General features: G+C 37.3%; 1 protein-coding gene across 1 annotated transcript in view; it reads right to left on the bottom strand.

The window, feature by feature from the left end:
• The window catches only part of LOC150091450 (exportin-4-like), a 748,459-nt gene that overhangs the window by 483,872 nt on the left and 246,210 nt on the right, over nt 1-18,377 (bottom strand). Inside the window, exon 8 of the mRNA XM_090383995.1 lies at nt 3,037-3,194. Coding sequence (XP_090240121.1) covers nt 3,037-3,194 — 158 coding nt within the window. The remainder of the gene's footprint in view (nt 1-3,036; nt 3,195-18,377) is intronic.

The raw sequence follows: 18,377 nt of genomic DNA, 5'->3' as shown, positions 1-18,377 counted from the left end.
TATTGCTTTAAATTATCACTGCAAAGTCTATTTATAGATTTTTCAATATTGTATAACAGTCTATATTCACGATCACTTGCACCAGTTTCTTCCAATGATCTCTCCTCAAGATGCCTATAGCTTCACGTGTTTGCTGTTTTGTAACTGGAATTTGTTCCAGCTCATCTTCATTTACCTCCTCCTCCTCTTTGGCAAAATTATCAGAAAAAGACTGGGCAATTTCTTCATCCTTTAAAGCTATAGTAACTTGTAGTGGATTTAAACTCGTGTTTGCCCATGCCTTCAGGCTTTTCAACATGATCAGTATTCTGACTTAGTTGACGATCATGAAGAATTAATCCACATTTTTTGAAACAGTTGCTAATGCAGGTTTCGGAAACTTCATTCAAGGCATTCATTGTCATATGAAGTGCATCTAAAACAAGTTATCTACTTTGCAATATGGGAAGATGTTCCTAAACCATCTATAGACTGGATGATTTTTTACCTCATAGCCAATCTATAAAAGGTCTTAAAGGTTTTTATTATTCCCTGGTTGGGAGGTTGAATCAGTGATGTGGTATTTGAAGATAGAAAAGCTAATTCGATGTTTCTGAAAGTCAGCTTTGAACAGATGACCAAAACCAATGCAAATTTTTTTGGTTTTCTTATTCAATTACAAATCCCATTTACAAAGATAATCTTCAAATAAAGAAGCTGTCATCCAAGCATTGGCATATTCAATGAGCAGCTGTTGTACTCTTTTAAAACAACTAGGCAATTTACTCTTACCGATAACTAACGGCTTCATTTTGATTGTTCCCGTCATGTTGTAAGGTAAAAAAACTGTAATCCCATCCTTTATCTTTTTTCCTGCAAATTCAGAGGAATTTTTAAAAATCATGCAGCGGTCTGAGGTAACCCTGTAGTACAACCCTGTGTCATCTGTATTAAAAATATCTTCAGGTTTATAAGTGCTTAACACGGTTTGCCAAGAGGTTTTCAACCAGGTGTCAGTTGCAGAACCATCAGAATCCTGTTTTTCTCCATGAAGTTTTTTGTGAACAATATCATACCTCTCCTTCCATGTTGTCAGCTATCTGTCCGTTGCCTTAAACTCTTCATCCAGTTTTCAGCAAAATCATTAACTTTTTGAATAAAAATGCTACGAATAATTGGTGCATTAAATGAGCTGGCCTGTTTGAACCAAACGAACAGAGCTTCATCTACTGTTTGGCATTTCCCTTCATGCTTCCTTTTTCTGGTTTCACTAATCACATTAGTGTTTAATGTGTGACATGATTTTAATAATTTTGATAAAAATGACTGAGGCCTTTCTAATTTTACTCCCACTTCCCTTTGAAACATATTGCCTACATTTAATTTATCATACGTTCCTAAAATTCATAACTTATCTTCTACACTCAAATTCACTTTCTTTCTGTTCACACTGACATTTTTTTTTTTTTTTTGGGTAATAAAATTTAAAACACAGTAAAACAGATAAGCTTCAATCAATAACAAAGCACACAGAAAACACAAGTTGGAACTAATACGACACAAGCAAGTGAGATGAAGTTTAGATATAGAAATGAAGAGCAGATTTCAGTGAAGTGGAAACACATTTCCCCATAATAACGTGAAAACACAGAATTTCACTATCGAAATTATCGTAAATGCAATCAGATCGAGTTTACCATCCATTTATTGCACTAACAGAATTGCATTAACAGAAAAGCCCAATAAACCAGAAACTGCAAATTGGTTTTATTATTTTATGGTTGCACCCTCTATAAATGTGACCTCCAAAAATGTGCTTTAGAAAAATATCACAGAGGCATTCAAAATTGATTCTTATAACTGAAAACAGGATTCTAATAAATGATGAGAATGTAGTGCAATTTAATGAATTGAATCGGCAAAGATAGTGGCAAGTGCATGTCAGAATCTATTTCAGTAAGAGTTCAACCATATTTAGGACAGTAAGAAAATATATTCATATTTTTAATCATTAATTAACAGTTAACATGGGACGATATTTTCAGGGTCACCTGTCAGGTAATCCACTACCAGAAGCTTAAATGCTTACCACATTGTGACTGTTCAGTATTTCATGCTTTTTTTTATATATAACGATATGGACTCTGTGAAAAATACCCCCCCCCCTTTTTTTTTTTAGTAGCATTTTTTTTTTTTTTTCTTTAATAAAACATTTAGACCCATGGTCAATTCTGGAATGGTTTTCAGACTGTTTTTTGAATTGTGCTGTATATGAATTTTTTGTGTGAATTTTTAAAATTCATTTGGTAAACTGACCTATATAGTGTCAAGGAGGCTACTTCAAATGAGATCCAACTGAATAGTTAGTACTCTTCATTATTTCCCAAATATTAGGTTCAGGTTTTTTTTTTTTTTTTTTAATCATATGATGTGAGCAATATACGAAGGAACCAGTTTTTTCCTGCTTTCTTCGTGTGTCGTGGCTGTGAGGTCCAACCGGAGAGTATGGTACCATCGTAATATCCAAACCCGAGGCAGGATTCGAACCCGCAACCTTTGGGTTGCCAGGCAGGCACTTTACCCACCCGGCTAGGTTCAGGTTTCCAAAATTCTTGATCACACCTCATATGATATCATTAGAAAAAAAAAAGGTTTAATTTAACTAGAAGGTACTGAAGATCCCTTAGTGCTAGTACCACTATTTCTGAAAAATTACTGCTAAAAGACCTGGTTGTAAGGCAGTTGCTCACTTAGAAGTTAAATATGCTTTAACACTATTTCTCCATTGTTCATATTACAAAACCCAGATTATTGATGTCAGAAAAACTTAGGCACAGAGAGTTAACATTTATGAATGCCAGTTTATAAATTATTCAAAAACAAATACATAAAAGAATAATAAAATTGAATTGTTTGCTTATTTTATTCTCAATACTACTTTTTCCTTCCAGAGCTAGGAATAATCAAGAGCTAAGGTGTATATTTAACATTGCATTTTATTGTTAACATCACAAAATACTGTTAAGATCATTGTGAATATAACATATACCTACATACCTAGTAAGCAATTTCAACATTCCATCCATAAACCATGCCAGATAATTACATCTGTCTTCCTTGTTATTCATAAGGACTCCATTTAATGAAGCTAACTGGTTCAAACACTGCAGAGTATGGTGGCAGAGATCAGGATTATCACGTACTTGCCAATGCAGCTAAAAGAAAAATATCATTATATGTTTTTATTATTAGTATTGCTTATTTTTTATTACTCTGAAGCATAACATATTTTTATTTTTTACGTAATCCTGAAAACACAAGATTATGAATCTACAATAGCATATATTTCTCTTTCACTGATATTCTAAATTCATAATTTATTTAAATTTACAATTCTCTAGTACTATCACAAAAGAACCAAGAATTAAAAGATGAACTGCTAATAATAGACTTCAATTTTTGTATATTGTAAATTCCATTGAATTCACAGAACTTAGAAGGCATTTTATTGTATGAGGGATATTTAAAAAGTGGTGGCACCACTGCCATGCACTTGTGCTGGTGAGCAGGAATCACAGTGGCAGAGATTACAGAAATGAGAGAGAGAGAGAGAGAGAGAGAGAGAGAGAGAGAGAGAGAGAGAGAGAGAGAGAGAGAGAGAGAGAGAGAGAGAGAGAGAGAGAAACAAGACAGACGTAGAGCAGCAATTTACAAGGCATATATCAATGGGAAAAGTCTTTCGATGGATAAAAAATTATGTGCTGTAGGTGCTCAAGTACATTTACAAAGGGGAGTCTTGGATAAACAGTGAAATTGTACAAAGGTGAAAAACAATGGAATATTACCATAACTTGCAGGGAGCATGCAGGCATGAACAGGATGAACTATGTTTTGAATATTCACCCATTGATGAGCAGAAGATAAACACACCATTCTGTTAATGACATAGATAAGTGATGGAGAAGGAAGGAATTGGGTTGTCAAGGTTGGTCATCTAGCAATAATTCTAGAGCATAGAAGAAAGACTATAAGCAAAATGTATTTTGTTGGGATACCCATTTCCTAACCGATGTCCATAAGTAGCATTATTACAAAGCTGCCAAAGTAGATGGGAGGGGACAACAGATGGTACAGTATAATTGTTAAAGATCACATGGGAGGAAGTTTAAAAATCTCACACTGGGAAGGTAAAATTTGTAGTTAGTTACATCTCTACTTGTTATTGAGGATTAATGTGGTTCAATGTCTTAAAAGATGGTGTAGTTTACGGTACACAGGAAAGTAAAAATAAATCTGATAGGTACTATCTCTGTTAACTAATAGCTTTTTAAAGGTGAGAGATTCATATATTCTGTAGAGATATACAGAATAGAATATATATTCATTTATTCTATACGAACCCGTCACCACCAAATACGGAGGATGCGGAAAGGTCAGGGAATGACCACCGCATATCCCGGAGCAATATGGCCTTAGTTGCTAATGCTCCTAAAAACCAAATTATAAATAATAAATAACATTTATTCTGTACCATTTCTAAAGGCTTGCCAACATTCACTTTAAAAATTTTGGCACTCTAGCGAACTCTGAATGGAGTTACAGGTTTGGAATTTTGGTAGTTCCTCTGCTTGGAGAAAGAGTTTGGATAACACATAAATGTCATTTCCATGGTATTGCTAGGAATATCTCCTTGCATCTTTGGTATCCCAAGCTTATAGTCCATGGTATAATCATGGCAAAACAAAAATGGTATAAACATACCATTTTTGTTTTGCCGTATGGTGTAATATTTTAGGGTTTAATCATATATAATCATAGAGAATTCCATATGGTATAATCATACCATTTTTGTTTTGTGTTGTGTGACTGGCCACTCAGTTAATGGGAGGTGCAATCACTAAGTGGCCAGTCACATAACACAGACAACATAACCCAACTACACATAAAGCACAACAATTTACTGGGTTAGAGAATTCCGTATCTTCGCCCAAAGAAATCATGAAAAGTTCAGGATGATCTCTGGCACCACCTGAAGGGATACACAATACAAACTATACATGTCTGTTCCAGTTCATTGATGTCTCACAGAAGAGCATTAATAGCATATAGACTATATGAAATTATGAAGCAATTAGCAACAGGATTGGCAGCTGATTTTCCCACTATGTTAGCCCTCTCATTATCTGTAATCTTAGCATGTCCTAAGATCCAACATAAATGCAGTCTCTGTTCTTTTTCAATTCTGCTATAATGCACTGAATATGTGAGAGAAATGGTTATTGGGCTCTGCAATGTCTGTACGTATTACAGACATTGCAGAAGTGTGTTAAGAAGTGTGTCGATGACACTTTTTTGTAGTTTGATCTTCAGATAATCTAAAGCTATACTGACATCCAAGGCTGATTTGAAGTTGTATTGTATATATGTTGCATTCCTATGGGAGCCGCTTTGACTATGAAGCATTTGAAACCATTTTTGTATACAGGATTATGGGTTGAAAACTGAACATTAGCATTAGCAGAGGCATTTGATGCAAGAAAGCAAGCTTATGCAGCATCAGCCAAAAAAAAAAAAAAAAAAGTAACGTAAATAAATAAAAATAACCACTTCCACTTCACCCCTCTGTTCGTTCGAAATACCTGTCCAGCTGAGCCTTAAACTTATTTAGGCTATCAACTTCCACGACAAGGGATGGAAGTCTGTTCCACCTACCAACCACCCGCTGGCTAAAGGCAAATTTCCGCACATCTATCCTACATCTGTCTTTCCTCAATTTGAATTTATGCCCTCTCAGGTGATTATTCTGAGCAAGAGGAAGAATCCCATCAGCATTGAGCAGGCTCAAACCATTCAAGGCTTTGTACACCTCTATCAGATCACCTCGCTGGTGCCTAGTTTCCAGACACTGTAATTCGCAAAACTTAAGCCTTTCTTCGTAAGAGCACCCCTTTGTCCCATTCACCAATCTTGTTGCCCTTCTCTGTACTCGTTCCAGCAGCTCTACATCCTTCTTGAAATGAGGCCTCCAGGCCTGTATACAGTACTCTAGGTGTGGCCTGACCATTACCTTATACAAGGGAATAATCACCTCCTTATCCCTGCTAGAAAAATTCCTATATATCATTGACAATACACCATGAGCTACTCTTGCAGCCCGTCTTCACTGCTCAGAGAACTTCATATCTGCTTGCACAACCACCCCCAGGTCCCTTTCATTCTCTACCACTGTCAGTGTAGTACCACAGAGTTGATACGTTGCTCTGGGGTTGCTGTTTCCCATATGTAGTACTTTACATTTGTCAATGTTAAACTTCATTTGCCACCTCGAAGCCCATCTGCTAAACCTTTCCAAATCCTGTTGCAGCAGCATAGTGTCAGTAGTGTCCTTGACAACCCTGCCAACCTTCGTATCGTCTGCAAACTTGGACATTAAGCCTGATATACCATCATCAATATCATTTATAAATACAGAAAACAATAAAGGACCCAATACTGAACCCTGAGGGACTCCACTAATAACATTAGTCCACGATGAGCAGTGTCCATTGATTACCACTCTCTGTCTTCTCCCCCTCAACCACCCCTTTATCCATAGCAGCAATTTGCCTCCAATGCCACACTGCTCCAATTTGTGCAGCAGTCTTCCATGTGCAACAGTATCAAAAGCCTTTCTAAGATCCAAGTATATAATATCAAAGTTATTCCCTGCATCCAGTTCTTTTGTGACTGCATCATAGTATCCAATCAAATTGGTCAGGCAAGACTTCCCCTTAACAAAACCATGCTGTGTCCTAGCTATAACTGAAGTCTTGTCTAGATGATCCTGCAGTGCTTCTTTAACCAGTGCCTCCATTAATTTTCCGGGAACAGAAGTTAAACTCACAGGTCTATAATTACTTGTGTCAGCCTTTGATCCCCCTTTGTGAATTGGGGTCACATTTGCACATCTCCAGTCCATGGGTACCTCCCCTGAATCCAAGGAAGCTCTCATAATTATGGCTAAGGGTTTGCTTACTTCCTTTGCTGCCTCCTTTAATATAACTGGATATATCCCATCCACCCCAGGTGCCTTTCTTGTGTTTATCTTCAACAATTTCTCCTCCACTTTGCTCTCAGTTATTACAAGATTCTCTAACTTACTGCTAGAGTTGAATACACCTCTGGCATTCCCCTCGCTGAATAACTCCTCATGTGTGAATGTCGATGCAAAATATTCATTTAGATGAAAATTCATTCATTTTGAATGAATGAAGATTCATTCAAAAAACCTCATAAATGAAGATTCATTTAGATGTCGATGCAAAATATTCATTCAAATATTCAAAACATAATTAACAACATGTAGATGCTAGAAGCCAAGCGTGTATAAGACTGCTCCCCCCCCCATTTTTGAAAGGATGAGTCAAAACTTAATAGATTATTCCAAGGTGGGTGGGGAATAAGTGAAAGAGCTATTTGGTGTATTAGTAATTTGTAGTTTAGTAAAAGCTACTGAAGTTTTAAGGTTCGAGATGACTTTGAACAAGCATTATATACATTTTTCCACCTTAGCACAAACAAATTTTGTCACATTACATATGAGAGTGACTCTTACAAAAAGACTTTTAACTTCTTTAGCAATTTCAGTCTTACCTTGATATCATAATAATGTCAAGATAAGACACTGTAATACTAGCTGATGCCATCTAATAACTGGTTTACTGGATTCAACATGAAAAGCGTGTACCGGAGATGTTTTAAATGCTCCTATGGCGGTGGATAGTGTTGTGATGGATTGGGCCCAGCAATTGAAGAGAACTCTTTTTTGTAGACTCATATAATTCAGCAACATAGCAAAGTTTAGATCTGGCCAGTCCTCATAAAATCCAAATAAGTAAGCCAAAAGATCCATTCCAATGCCGTTGCTGACAGGAGGTGAAGGATACTAAGATTTTCCAACATTCTGTTTGCAGATGCTTGAAATGTTCCAATTTGTAGCAGTCTTTCATACGGGATAGTGCAAAAGCTTTACTGATATAAGAGTATAAAGTAAAGTAATATAAGAGTATATGATGTCAAAATTATTTTTTGCATCAAGTTTCTTTGTAACTGCATCATAGCAACTAATCAGGCTAATCATATCTCAAGACAACGAGACAAGAAATCTATGTTGTGATTTCCATTTAAGTCCATTCCTATCAACACTATCCTGTAATACTACCTTAACCATGAACAACATTATTTCCTTTGGAACAGAAGCCAATCTTACAGGTCTATAATTACTCACTTCATCCTTTCACCTCCAATCTACAGGACCTCCCCTGAATCAAATGATGATCTCGTAACTACAGCCAAAGGTTTAGCTCTTTTGCTGCTTATTTTAATATAACTGGATAGATCCCATCAGCCTGATGTGCCTTATTTATTTTCAGTTTCAACAATTTCTCTTCTACTTTCCTCTCATTATACAAAATAATTTTGCTCCCATTTATAACTATGAATACTTCTGGTACTCCCATCACTATAAACTTCACACATGACTATAGATGCAAATTATGTTTCTCAGCGACGTGAACAGGGTCATCCACAGTTATGCCAGTGATATCTATGGACTAATGTAGCTTCATCCCTTTCCTTCTAAGTTTTAACATAATAAAAGAATTCTTTGCTATTTTTCTTTACATTCTCAGTCAAAGGCTCTCGTAATCTGCTTTAACTTGCCTAATCCCTTAGTAAATTGACCATAGACTAGTTTGTACTTACTGTAGGTTTCTGTGCCCCATGCTAATTTTAGTTGGGGTAAAAAAGCTTAATAGGTTCTACAATTACAAGATTTGTCACAAAATTAAAGGAGACAAATTTTATATAAAATTCTCTTGTAAAATTTTCTACAACTGAAGATTCACTCCATCAAAGTAATTTTCTTGAGAAACTAAACATTACCTCCTCCAGGGATCCATCCATCTCTGGATGCAGCAATGGATGTCTCCTTCTGTGAGATCCTTCGGTGCATAACTCTGATTTACAACATCCAGTTAAAGTGTTCTGGATGTTGTAAATCATACCAAAATTAGCATTAGCTGAGGCATATGATGCAAGAAAGCAAGCATATACAGCATCAGCCAAAAAAGAAAAAAAAAACACCCCATTTCACCCATCCAGTCACTCCAAATGTTTGTCTAGTCCAGCTTTAAATTTCTTTAAGCTATCAACTTCCACAACAACAGATGGAAGTCTGTTCCAGCAATCAACCACCTGCTGGCTAAAGTCAAAACTTCCACACATTTATTCTACAACTGTTTTTCCTCAATTTGAATCTATGCCCCCTCCAGTTCTTAATCTGAGCAAGTGGAAGTATGCTGTCAGCATTGAGCCTGCTCAAACCATTCAAGGCCTTATACACCTCGATCAGATCACCTTGCATGTGCCTAGTCTCCAGATGCTGCAACTTGCAGAACTTAAGCCTTTCTTCGTAAGTGCACTCCTTTGTTTCTCTCATCAATCTTGTTGCCCTTCTCTGTACTCACTAGCAACTCTACATTCTTCCTAAAATTAGGCTTCCAGACCTGTACACAGTACTCAAGGTGTGGCCTGACCACTGCATTATACAAAGGGATAATCACCTCTTTTTCTCTGCTAGCAAAATTCCTATATATCATTGAGAAAACTCCATGACCTGCTCTAGCAACCTGTCTGCACTGCTCAGAGAACTTCGTTGTTTCTTATTTGGTTTTTAGGAGCATTAGCAACTAAGGCCATATTGCTCCGGGAATATGCGGTGGTCATTCCCTTGACCTTTCCGCATCCTCCGTATTTGGTGGTGACGGGCTCGAACCCCGGTCTAATCAAGAAGCGTGTACTACGCACTGCTGCTCCTTCCCACCTGGCTACGGAGGCGCCAGAGAACTTCGTATCTGACTGCACAATTACCCCCAGGTCTTTTCATTCTCCACCTCACTGAGTGTAGTACCATACAGTTGGTACGTTTCTCTTGAGTTACTGCTACCCATATGCAGTACTTTGCATTAATCAATGTTAAACTTCAGTTGCCACTTCTAAGCCAATCTGCCTAATGTTTCTAAATCCTGTTGCAGTAGTATACTGTCTTTGCCAGCATTAACAACCCTGTCAACCTTTGTATCATCTGCAAACTTGGACATTAAGCCTGATATACCTTCATCGATATCATAGATAAATACACAAAAAAACAATGGGGCTAGCACTGAACCCTGGGGGACTCCACTAATAACATAAGTCCACATAGAGCAGGGTCCATTTATTACCACTGTCTGTCGTCTCCCACTCAACCATCCCTTTATCCATTGCAGCAATTTGCCCTTAATGCCATGAGGCTCCAACTTGTACAGCAGCCTTCCACAGGCAACAGAATCAAAAGCTTTCCTGAAATCCAAGTATATGATATCAAAATTATTTTTTGCATCCAGTACTTTTGTGACCACATTGTAGAATCCAATCAAATTGGTCAGACAAGACTTCCCCTTAACAAACCCATGTCTATTACTGCAGTCTTGTCTAGGTGATCCTGTATCACTTCTTTAACCTTTGCACTGCCTTTGTGAATTGGTGACACATTTGCACATCTCCAGTCCATGTGGACTTCCCCTGAATCTAAGGATGCTCTCATAATTATGGCTAAGGGTTTGCTTACTTCCCTTGCTGCCTCCTTCAATATAACTGGATAGATTCCATCTGTCCCAGGTGCCTTTTTAGGTTTAACTTCAACAATTTCTGCTCCACTTTGCTGTCATTTATTACAAAATCACTTAGCTCCCTGTTAGAGGTTGATAAACTTCTGGCATTCCCTTTTTTGAGTAACTCCTCATCAGAGCCAGCCTGAGGCATGGGCGACCAGGCCAATCACTCAGGGCCCCATACTCACACAATACACAATACAAACGATTAATGAAGTAATTATTATAAAGTATACAGTTTTGCACAAAATCAACAAGAAATGAAATAGTTGTTCTTGTTTGATGTGGCGGTCTCTGATTGGTCGATGTGTCGGCTATGTCGTAATTGCTAATTGATGCTTTCTGACATGTGATGAATGCCCTGATTGGTCTATACTTGTCATGCATCAGCTCAGCTGATGGTATCCTTTGAAGAATATTTTGTCTTAAGCGACTCCTCCAAAGTGGCTTAAGTTTTTGCGCTTGGTTTACTAAATACCTGTCTTTCGTTATTTATTCATAGTGCTTATTTAAATTTTCTCTTGTACCAGTGTGGCTCCTCTTATGACGGTTGCCTCATTCCACCTATTTTCCATATATAGATTGTCATAATTTGGTAAGTTAAAGAGTTATTTTATGTTTATGTTTAATAAGTTATTTAATCTGCAAACGACTATACCACGAGTGTGACGATCAAAAATGCATTTGCAGAAGATTTAATAATATTATTATATATGTTATATGAAAATTGAAAAAAAAAAAAGTTTTTTGCATTTATAGTAAAATGGGAAAGCGAGAAAGAGACCAGAATCATAAATATTCTAGTGGATCTGAAAAAATAAAAAAATTGGCAAAGAAACAAGAAGCATCTAAATTGCAAAGTGCAATATTAAAATCTGTTACTGTATCAAATTTGGAAACAATGAGCAATGATGAAAAGCTCAGTTTCAAGACTATGCCAATGGTAGCAGTTACTAGTGAAGAAGAAATAGGAGGCCAAGAAATAAAAGAACACACGAGAAAAAAATAAATAGGTCAAGAAATAAAAGAACACACGAGAAAAAAATAAATAGGTCAAGAAATAAAAGAACACAATGAAGCACAAGGCAAATATGAAGCTTCAGAAGCCCATTCTGGTGTTGGTGTTGATTAATATTTTTCTGTTGAAGATCCAGCAACTTGGCCAAAATATATAATATCCGACCAAATGAGAACATTACTAATTAAAAAAAGGACCAGTTTAAATAAAATCTGATAATTTTTCACAAAATAGCAAAGGAAGATGCTTTTCCAAGTACTATTATACAAAGCAATTACCAAATAGTGCAATTCAACAACGACGGTGGTTAATATACTCATCAAGTTCGGACAGCATATGTGTTTTGCCTGTAAACTCTTTTCCTATTCAGAAATTACTTTTTGTAGCAACGGATTTAATGATTGGTCTCACCTAAATCTAAGAAGTCCAGAACATGAGCAGTCACCAGTTCATCGCAAATGTATGAGTAGTTTAATCGAAAGGGAACTAAATTTAATTAAGTGAACATCACTAGATGTGAGAAGTAAAGAACTTATAAAAAAAAAAGACAGAAGAATTACGTCAAATATTTGCCGGGATTATTGGAGGAATTATCTACTTGGCAAAGCACAATAAGAGGAACAAGTGACAAACTTTTCAACCCCAGTAATGGACATTTCCTTGGCCTCATGGAATTGATCTCAAAATTTGATCCAGTTTGAAAAAAACAACAAATAATTTACAAGGAAAACCTAACTTAGAAAGACAAAGTACTGGCCTAAAGCGATATATATACTCCCTGTGCATGTCACAATATAAACCTTGTTTTGGGTGATATTGCCAAATCTTCCAACTTGGAGAAAAATTTTTCAAGACATTACAATGGCTATATACTTTATTTTCATCATTGACAGCTCGTTGGGGTCTGCAAGCACCTTGCACAGGGCCCCGCAAAGTTTACAGCCGGCTCTACTCCTCATGTGTGAATGTAGATGCAAAATACTCATTCAGTTTATCAGCTACTTGAGCAGGATCATCAATAGTCGAACCATCTATGTTAAGTGGACCAATCTGATTCATCCCCTTCCTTCTAGAGTTTACATATCTAAAGAGCTCTTTACTTTTTTCCTTTGCACCCTTTGACAAAGTTTTCTCATAATCTGCCTTTGCCTGCCTAACCTCCTTTGTGACTTGATTACAGACTAGCTTATATCTGCTGTAGGCGTCTGTGTCACTTATTAATTTATATGCATCCCATGCATTTTTCTTGTTGGTCACGAGTCACATTAATTCAACTGACATCCATTTAGGCCTGAACTTGAACAGTATTTCTCAGTTGGTATGAAAAGCATTATTAGCCTCCAAGATTAAGTCCCTTAAGGCTCCCCATTTAGAATTCGGCATCGGTAACATCATCAGTTGATTCTACTGTATAGAATTTAAAAACTGTTCGAGACCACTGTAGTCACCTTTACGAAAACAAAAACCCTTGACGGTAGTTACATCTTTAAGTAAATCCCACATCGGTACACTGTGATCACTGTCACCTAGTGGTTCCTTTATCTGCAAATGCTTAATGCATGAATAATTGCTGCTGATAATCAGATCAAGAGTATTACTCCCTCTAGTTGCCCCTCAAACATGTTGATGTAGCAAACAATCTTCCAATAAATCCACAAAAGTCTTGATAGAATGCGACTTTTGTGGATTTATTGGAAGTTCCAGTCAAAATCCTCCAATACAATACATTGTGATTTATTCAGAATGTCTTGTAATGTAGAGAATTTACTGGCCCACTATTTCTCTGCACAACTGATCGTTGTACTCATCAGAGTCATTAGGCCTATAACACACTCCTACTCTCATTTCCCCTTTCCCAGTGTTTGTCACACCAAACATACTGAATATTGCACTGGCCACCAATGTCAACTGGATGCACTTCCTGAGATCTTATGTGTTTCTTAACTAACAGCATAACCCATCCTCCCTTCTGACCCTCTCTATCCTTTCTGTACACATTGTACTCCCCAAATTCCAATTCTTCATTGCTTATATCTGTGTGACACCATGTCTCTGATATCCCAACAATATCTGCCTTTGATGTCTTGATCAGAACTTCAAATTCATCAAATTTATTTAGTATACTTCTAGCATTGGTGTACATGCAAGTATACATGCACCTGTTCTTACCCTTAGTTACCCTACACAGCCCATGTATTTATTTGTTCCATGATGACTCCCAGCAGCTCTTGAAAATCCCAAGCAACTTGCTCTCTAGGCTGCTGATAATTACAATACAAGCAGTGCAAGAATCACTTTCACCTCTAACTTTGGCTACTGTTAATCGTTTAGTCTGTGGATCCCCCCCCCACCAAGCAAGCAGTTTTCCAACCCAACTAACAGTGCCTCGTAGCATCAGCAAATATTCTTGCACCCTTTCTATTTAAGTGTATCCCATCCCTGTAGAAGCAGTCTCTCCTGTTAGCAAGCACAAACCACACTGAAAAAAATTCTACCCCATGAGCCTTGCACAATCTCTCCAGGGCCGACTTGATTGATAAGCCTCTCATCATATACTTGCTTCTATCATGTCTGGGCAGATCTGCAGACACTTTCAAATTTAACCCTAACTATCGATTTTATTTCAACGTTGACCTGTACTTCTTAGGTAAGTCTGCAAATATACTACTCTTAATGTAATTAGTGCCAAAGTGTACAACAATATCACCCTTTGTGCCCTTAAAAGATGATATCTGCTATACATTATCAACTTTGGCTCCTTGCAGACATACTCTGATCTTATTCCACCTATCCTTTTTGTACAATATATTTCCCATCTCCCTGACAATAGTCACCGACAATAACTAGCTCCTGTGGGACCAGTGCATTCTGTCCTGAATGTTGCTGCTGTGCTGCCTGAGGATTAAATGCAAGCTCTGGCACTGATGTGGGCAGCTGAGAGCTTGATGGGTGCTCCAATTTAAGTCATTTGACAGCATCTACCTGTGCTTCAAGCTCTCATAGAGGCCCATAACAATGCTGAGTTGGCACTTAACTTCTTCACACTGCTTACATTGAGTTTACACAAAGTCATCCCCCGTGGCAACATCATGTCCCATCCCAGAAAGATCGCAAACATTTCACAAGTTGCACATTTCTTTAGGCTGTGATGTGTTGGAGAATTAGCATTAGTAGAGGCACATACTGCAAGAAAGCAAGCTCATGTAGCATCAGCCAAAAAAAAAAAAAAAAAAACTCTCCCATTTCGCCCCTCCATTCATTCCAAATACCTGTCCAGCCCAGCCTTAAACTTATTTAGGCTATCAACATCCACAACAAAGGATGGGAGTCTGTTCCACCAAGCAAATTTCCGCACATCTATTCTACATCTGTCTTTCTTCAATTTGAATTTATGCCCTCTCAGGTGATTATTCTGAGCAAGAGGATGAATCCCATCATCATTGAGCATGGTCAAACCATTCAAGGCTTTATACAACCTCTTTCAGATCACCTCGCAGATGCCTAGTCTCCAGACACTGTAATTTGCAAAACTTAAGCCTTTCTTCATAACAGCAACCCTCTGTTCCATTCACTAATCTTGTTGCCCTTCTTTGTACTCATTCCAACAGCTCTACATCCTTCTTAAACTGAGGCCTCCAGACCTGTATACAGTACTCAAGGTGTAGCCTGACCATTGCCTTATACAAGGGGATAATCACATCCTCATCCCTGCTAGAAAAATTCCTGTATATCATTGACAAGACACCATGAGCTACTCTTGCAGACCGTCTGCACTGCTCAGGAAACTTCTTATCTGCCTGCACAATTACCCCCAGGTCCTTTTCTTTCTCTACCACTGTCAGTGTAGTATCACAGAGTTGATACGTTACTCTGGGGTTACTGCTTCCCATATATATAGTACTTTACATTTGTCAATATTAAACTTCATTTGCCACCTCTCAGCCCATCTGCTCAAGCTGAACTGCTGAATTGTCCCCTTCGGTTTTCTCCCTAGCCACAGTACTCTCGCTACTTTGTGCATGTTGCTTTGCTTCTCTAGTCTGGGGCATGATTTCCATTAAAATACGATTTAATTTATTAACAATGAAAATTAATAGGGCTAATTAATTTAATTGATTGATTTACTTTACTACACCATACTAAGCTATTGCAGTAATACGTATTCCACTATATAGTTTTACGTTATACCATAACGATCACAATGCTGAATTAGATATATCCATAATCATTATGCTTACACAACAGTCATCAGGCCTATAACACACTCCTACTCTCATATTTGTTTCCCAGTGCTCATGTCACACCAAATTGACTCAACATTGCACTGACCACCCATGTCAACTGGATGCACTGCATTAGATTTTGTATTTCCTAACTAACAGCATAACACCCTCCATCCTTTCTGTACAAATCTGGGACAAGTTTAAACAATAGCCTTTGCTGATGACTTAGTCGTGACAGTCAAAGCAAATTCCACAGCAAATTTAGAACATCAGTGAACAGCAGAACTCCAAATTCTACATGGGAAGCATTTGACGAAGTAATCATAAAAGCTGCTAAGCTTTTTATACCAATTAAGAAGTACTGCTCAAGACTTAGAGCTAAATGGAACAGAAAAGAAAAATATAGGATGCATTTAAATTATTATGGGATGCAGAAATCTATAATGAGTATAAACTAGTCTACAATTAAGTCAGAATGGCAGCTAGGCAAGTTTAAGCCAAATTACTAAATGTCTCTGGCAAAGAATGCAAAGTAAAGTAGCAAAAAACTTAACTTATGTTAACCCTAGAAAGAAAGAAAGTGATCAATCACATTGGTCCACTAGATTTGAATGGTATAACTGCTGATGATACTGTTAAGGTTGCTGACAATCTGAATAGATATTCTGCATCTACATTCAGATATGAAAAAAAGTTTTAGGGGTTATCTTCTTATCATTAGCAGAGGCATACGATGCAAGAAAGTAAACTTATGCCGCATCAGCCAAAAGCAAAAAAGAAAATCCTCTCATTTCACCACTCCATTCGTTCCAAATGCCTGTCCAGCTCAGCCTTAAATTTATTTAGGCTATCAACTTCCATAACAAAAGATGGAAGTCTGTTCCACCAATCAACCACCCGCTGACTAAAGGCAAATTTCCACACATCTATTCTATAACTGTCTTCCTCAATTTGAATCTATGCCCCCCTCAGGTTCTTAATCTGAGCAAGAGGAAGAATCCCATCAGCATTCCACTTACTCAACCCATTCAAGACTTTATACACCTCAATCAGATCACCTCGCAGGTGCCTACTCTCCAGGCACTGCCATTTGCAGAACTTAAGCCTTTCTCCATAAGAGCACCCCTTTGTTCCCCTCACCAATCTTGTTGCCCTTCTTTGTACTCGTTCTAGCAACTCTACATCCTTCCTCCAGACCTGTACACAGTACTCTAGGTGTGGCCTGACCATCCCCTTGTACAACGGGATAATCACCTCCCTGTCCCTGCTAGCAAAATTCCTATATATCATTGAAAAGACTCCATGACTTGCCCTGGCAGCCCATCTGCACTGCTCAACAAACTTCATATTTGACTGCACAATTATCCTCAGGTCTTTTTCACTTTCCACTTCCCTGAGTGTACGTTTCTACAGTTGGTACGTTTCTCTTAGTTTATTGCTACCCATATGCAATACTTTGCATTTGTCAATGATAAACTTCAGTTGCCACTTCTCAGCCCATTTGCCCAACTTATCTAGATCCAGTTGGAGTGGCTTATTGTCTCTACTGTCATTAACAACCCTGCCAATCTTTCTATCATCTGCAAACTTGGACATTAATCCTGATATACCTTCCTCAATATCAGTGATAATTATACAAAACAATAGTGGGCCCAACACCAAACCCTGTGGGACTCCACTAATAATATTAGTCCACTAAGAACAGCGTCAACTGATTACTACTGTCTTCTCCTACTCAACCACCCTTTTATCCATTGTAGCAACTTTCCCTTAATACCATTCTGCTCTAATTTGTACAGCAGTCTTCCATGGGCAACAGTATCAAAATCTTTTCTAAAATCCAAGTACAGTCAGTCCTCGTATAGCACGATAGTTGTGTTCCTAGAAACCCAAGTGCAATGTAAAATCGTGCAATATAAACAACAGGCCCTATGGGAAAAATAGGGTTAGGTGCCGGCCACCCAAGATTGAACACACATTGGTAACCAAAACATTACCAAACACAATAAATAATCGTAATAAAATACTTATTTTATAACGATTAAAATATGTAATAAAAAATAATATTTTTTATTATTATTATATTATACTTTATTATAATATAAATTATAAAAAATAAAATAATAAAAAATGCGTATTTTTTACGAATAAAATACTTACGTATTTTATTACGACTATTACGTCATAAAATATTGCTAATGCTTTTGCTTCTATCGTAAGAAAACTCATTTTTTGTTTGATTTTCTATCCAAACAGATGACAGCCGTTACATCTCTTCCAATTCTCTGTGTCTTAATCTAATGGATTTTAATTACGCTTTGAGTTGGTCCTGCTATGAAAGTTGTTTGTATTTTCTCTGCATTCTTTGTAATTCTCGGCTTTGCCTCATTTAGGTCTGTAGCACGTGCAATATCACATGGTCTTTAAATTCGCTCAAAGCGTTTCACAATTTCATATTTTTTCTCT

Source organism: Mastigoproctus giganteus, chromosome 1 (genome assembly GCF_048544385.1).
Source record: "Mastigoproctus giganteus isolate SK-2022 chromosome 1, ASM4854438v1, whole genome shotgun sequence".
Taxonomy (NCBI): Eukaryota; Metazoa; Arthropoda; class Arachnida; order Uropygi; family Thelyphonidae; genus Mastigoproctus; species Mastigoproctus giganteus.
This window is presented reverse-complemented; position numbering and strand designations above follow the sequence as displayed.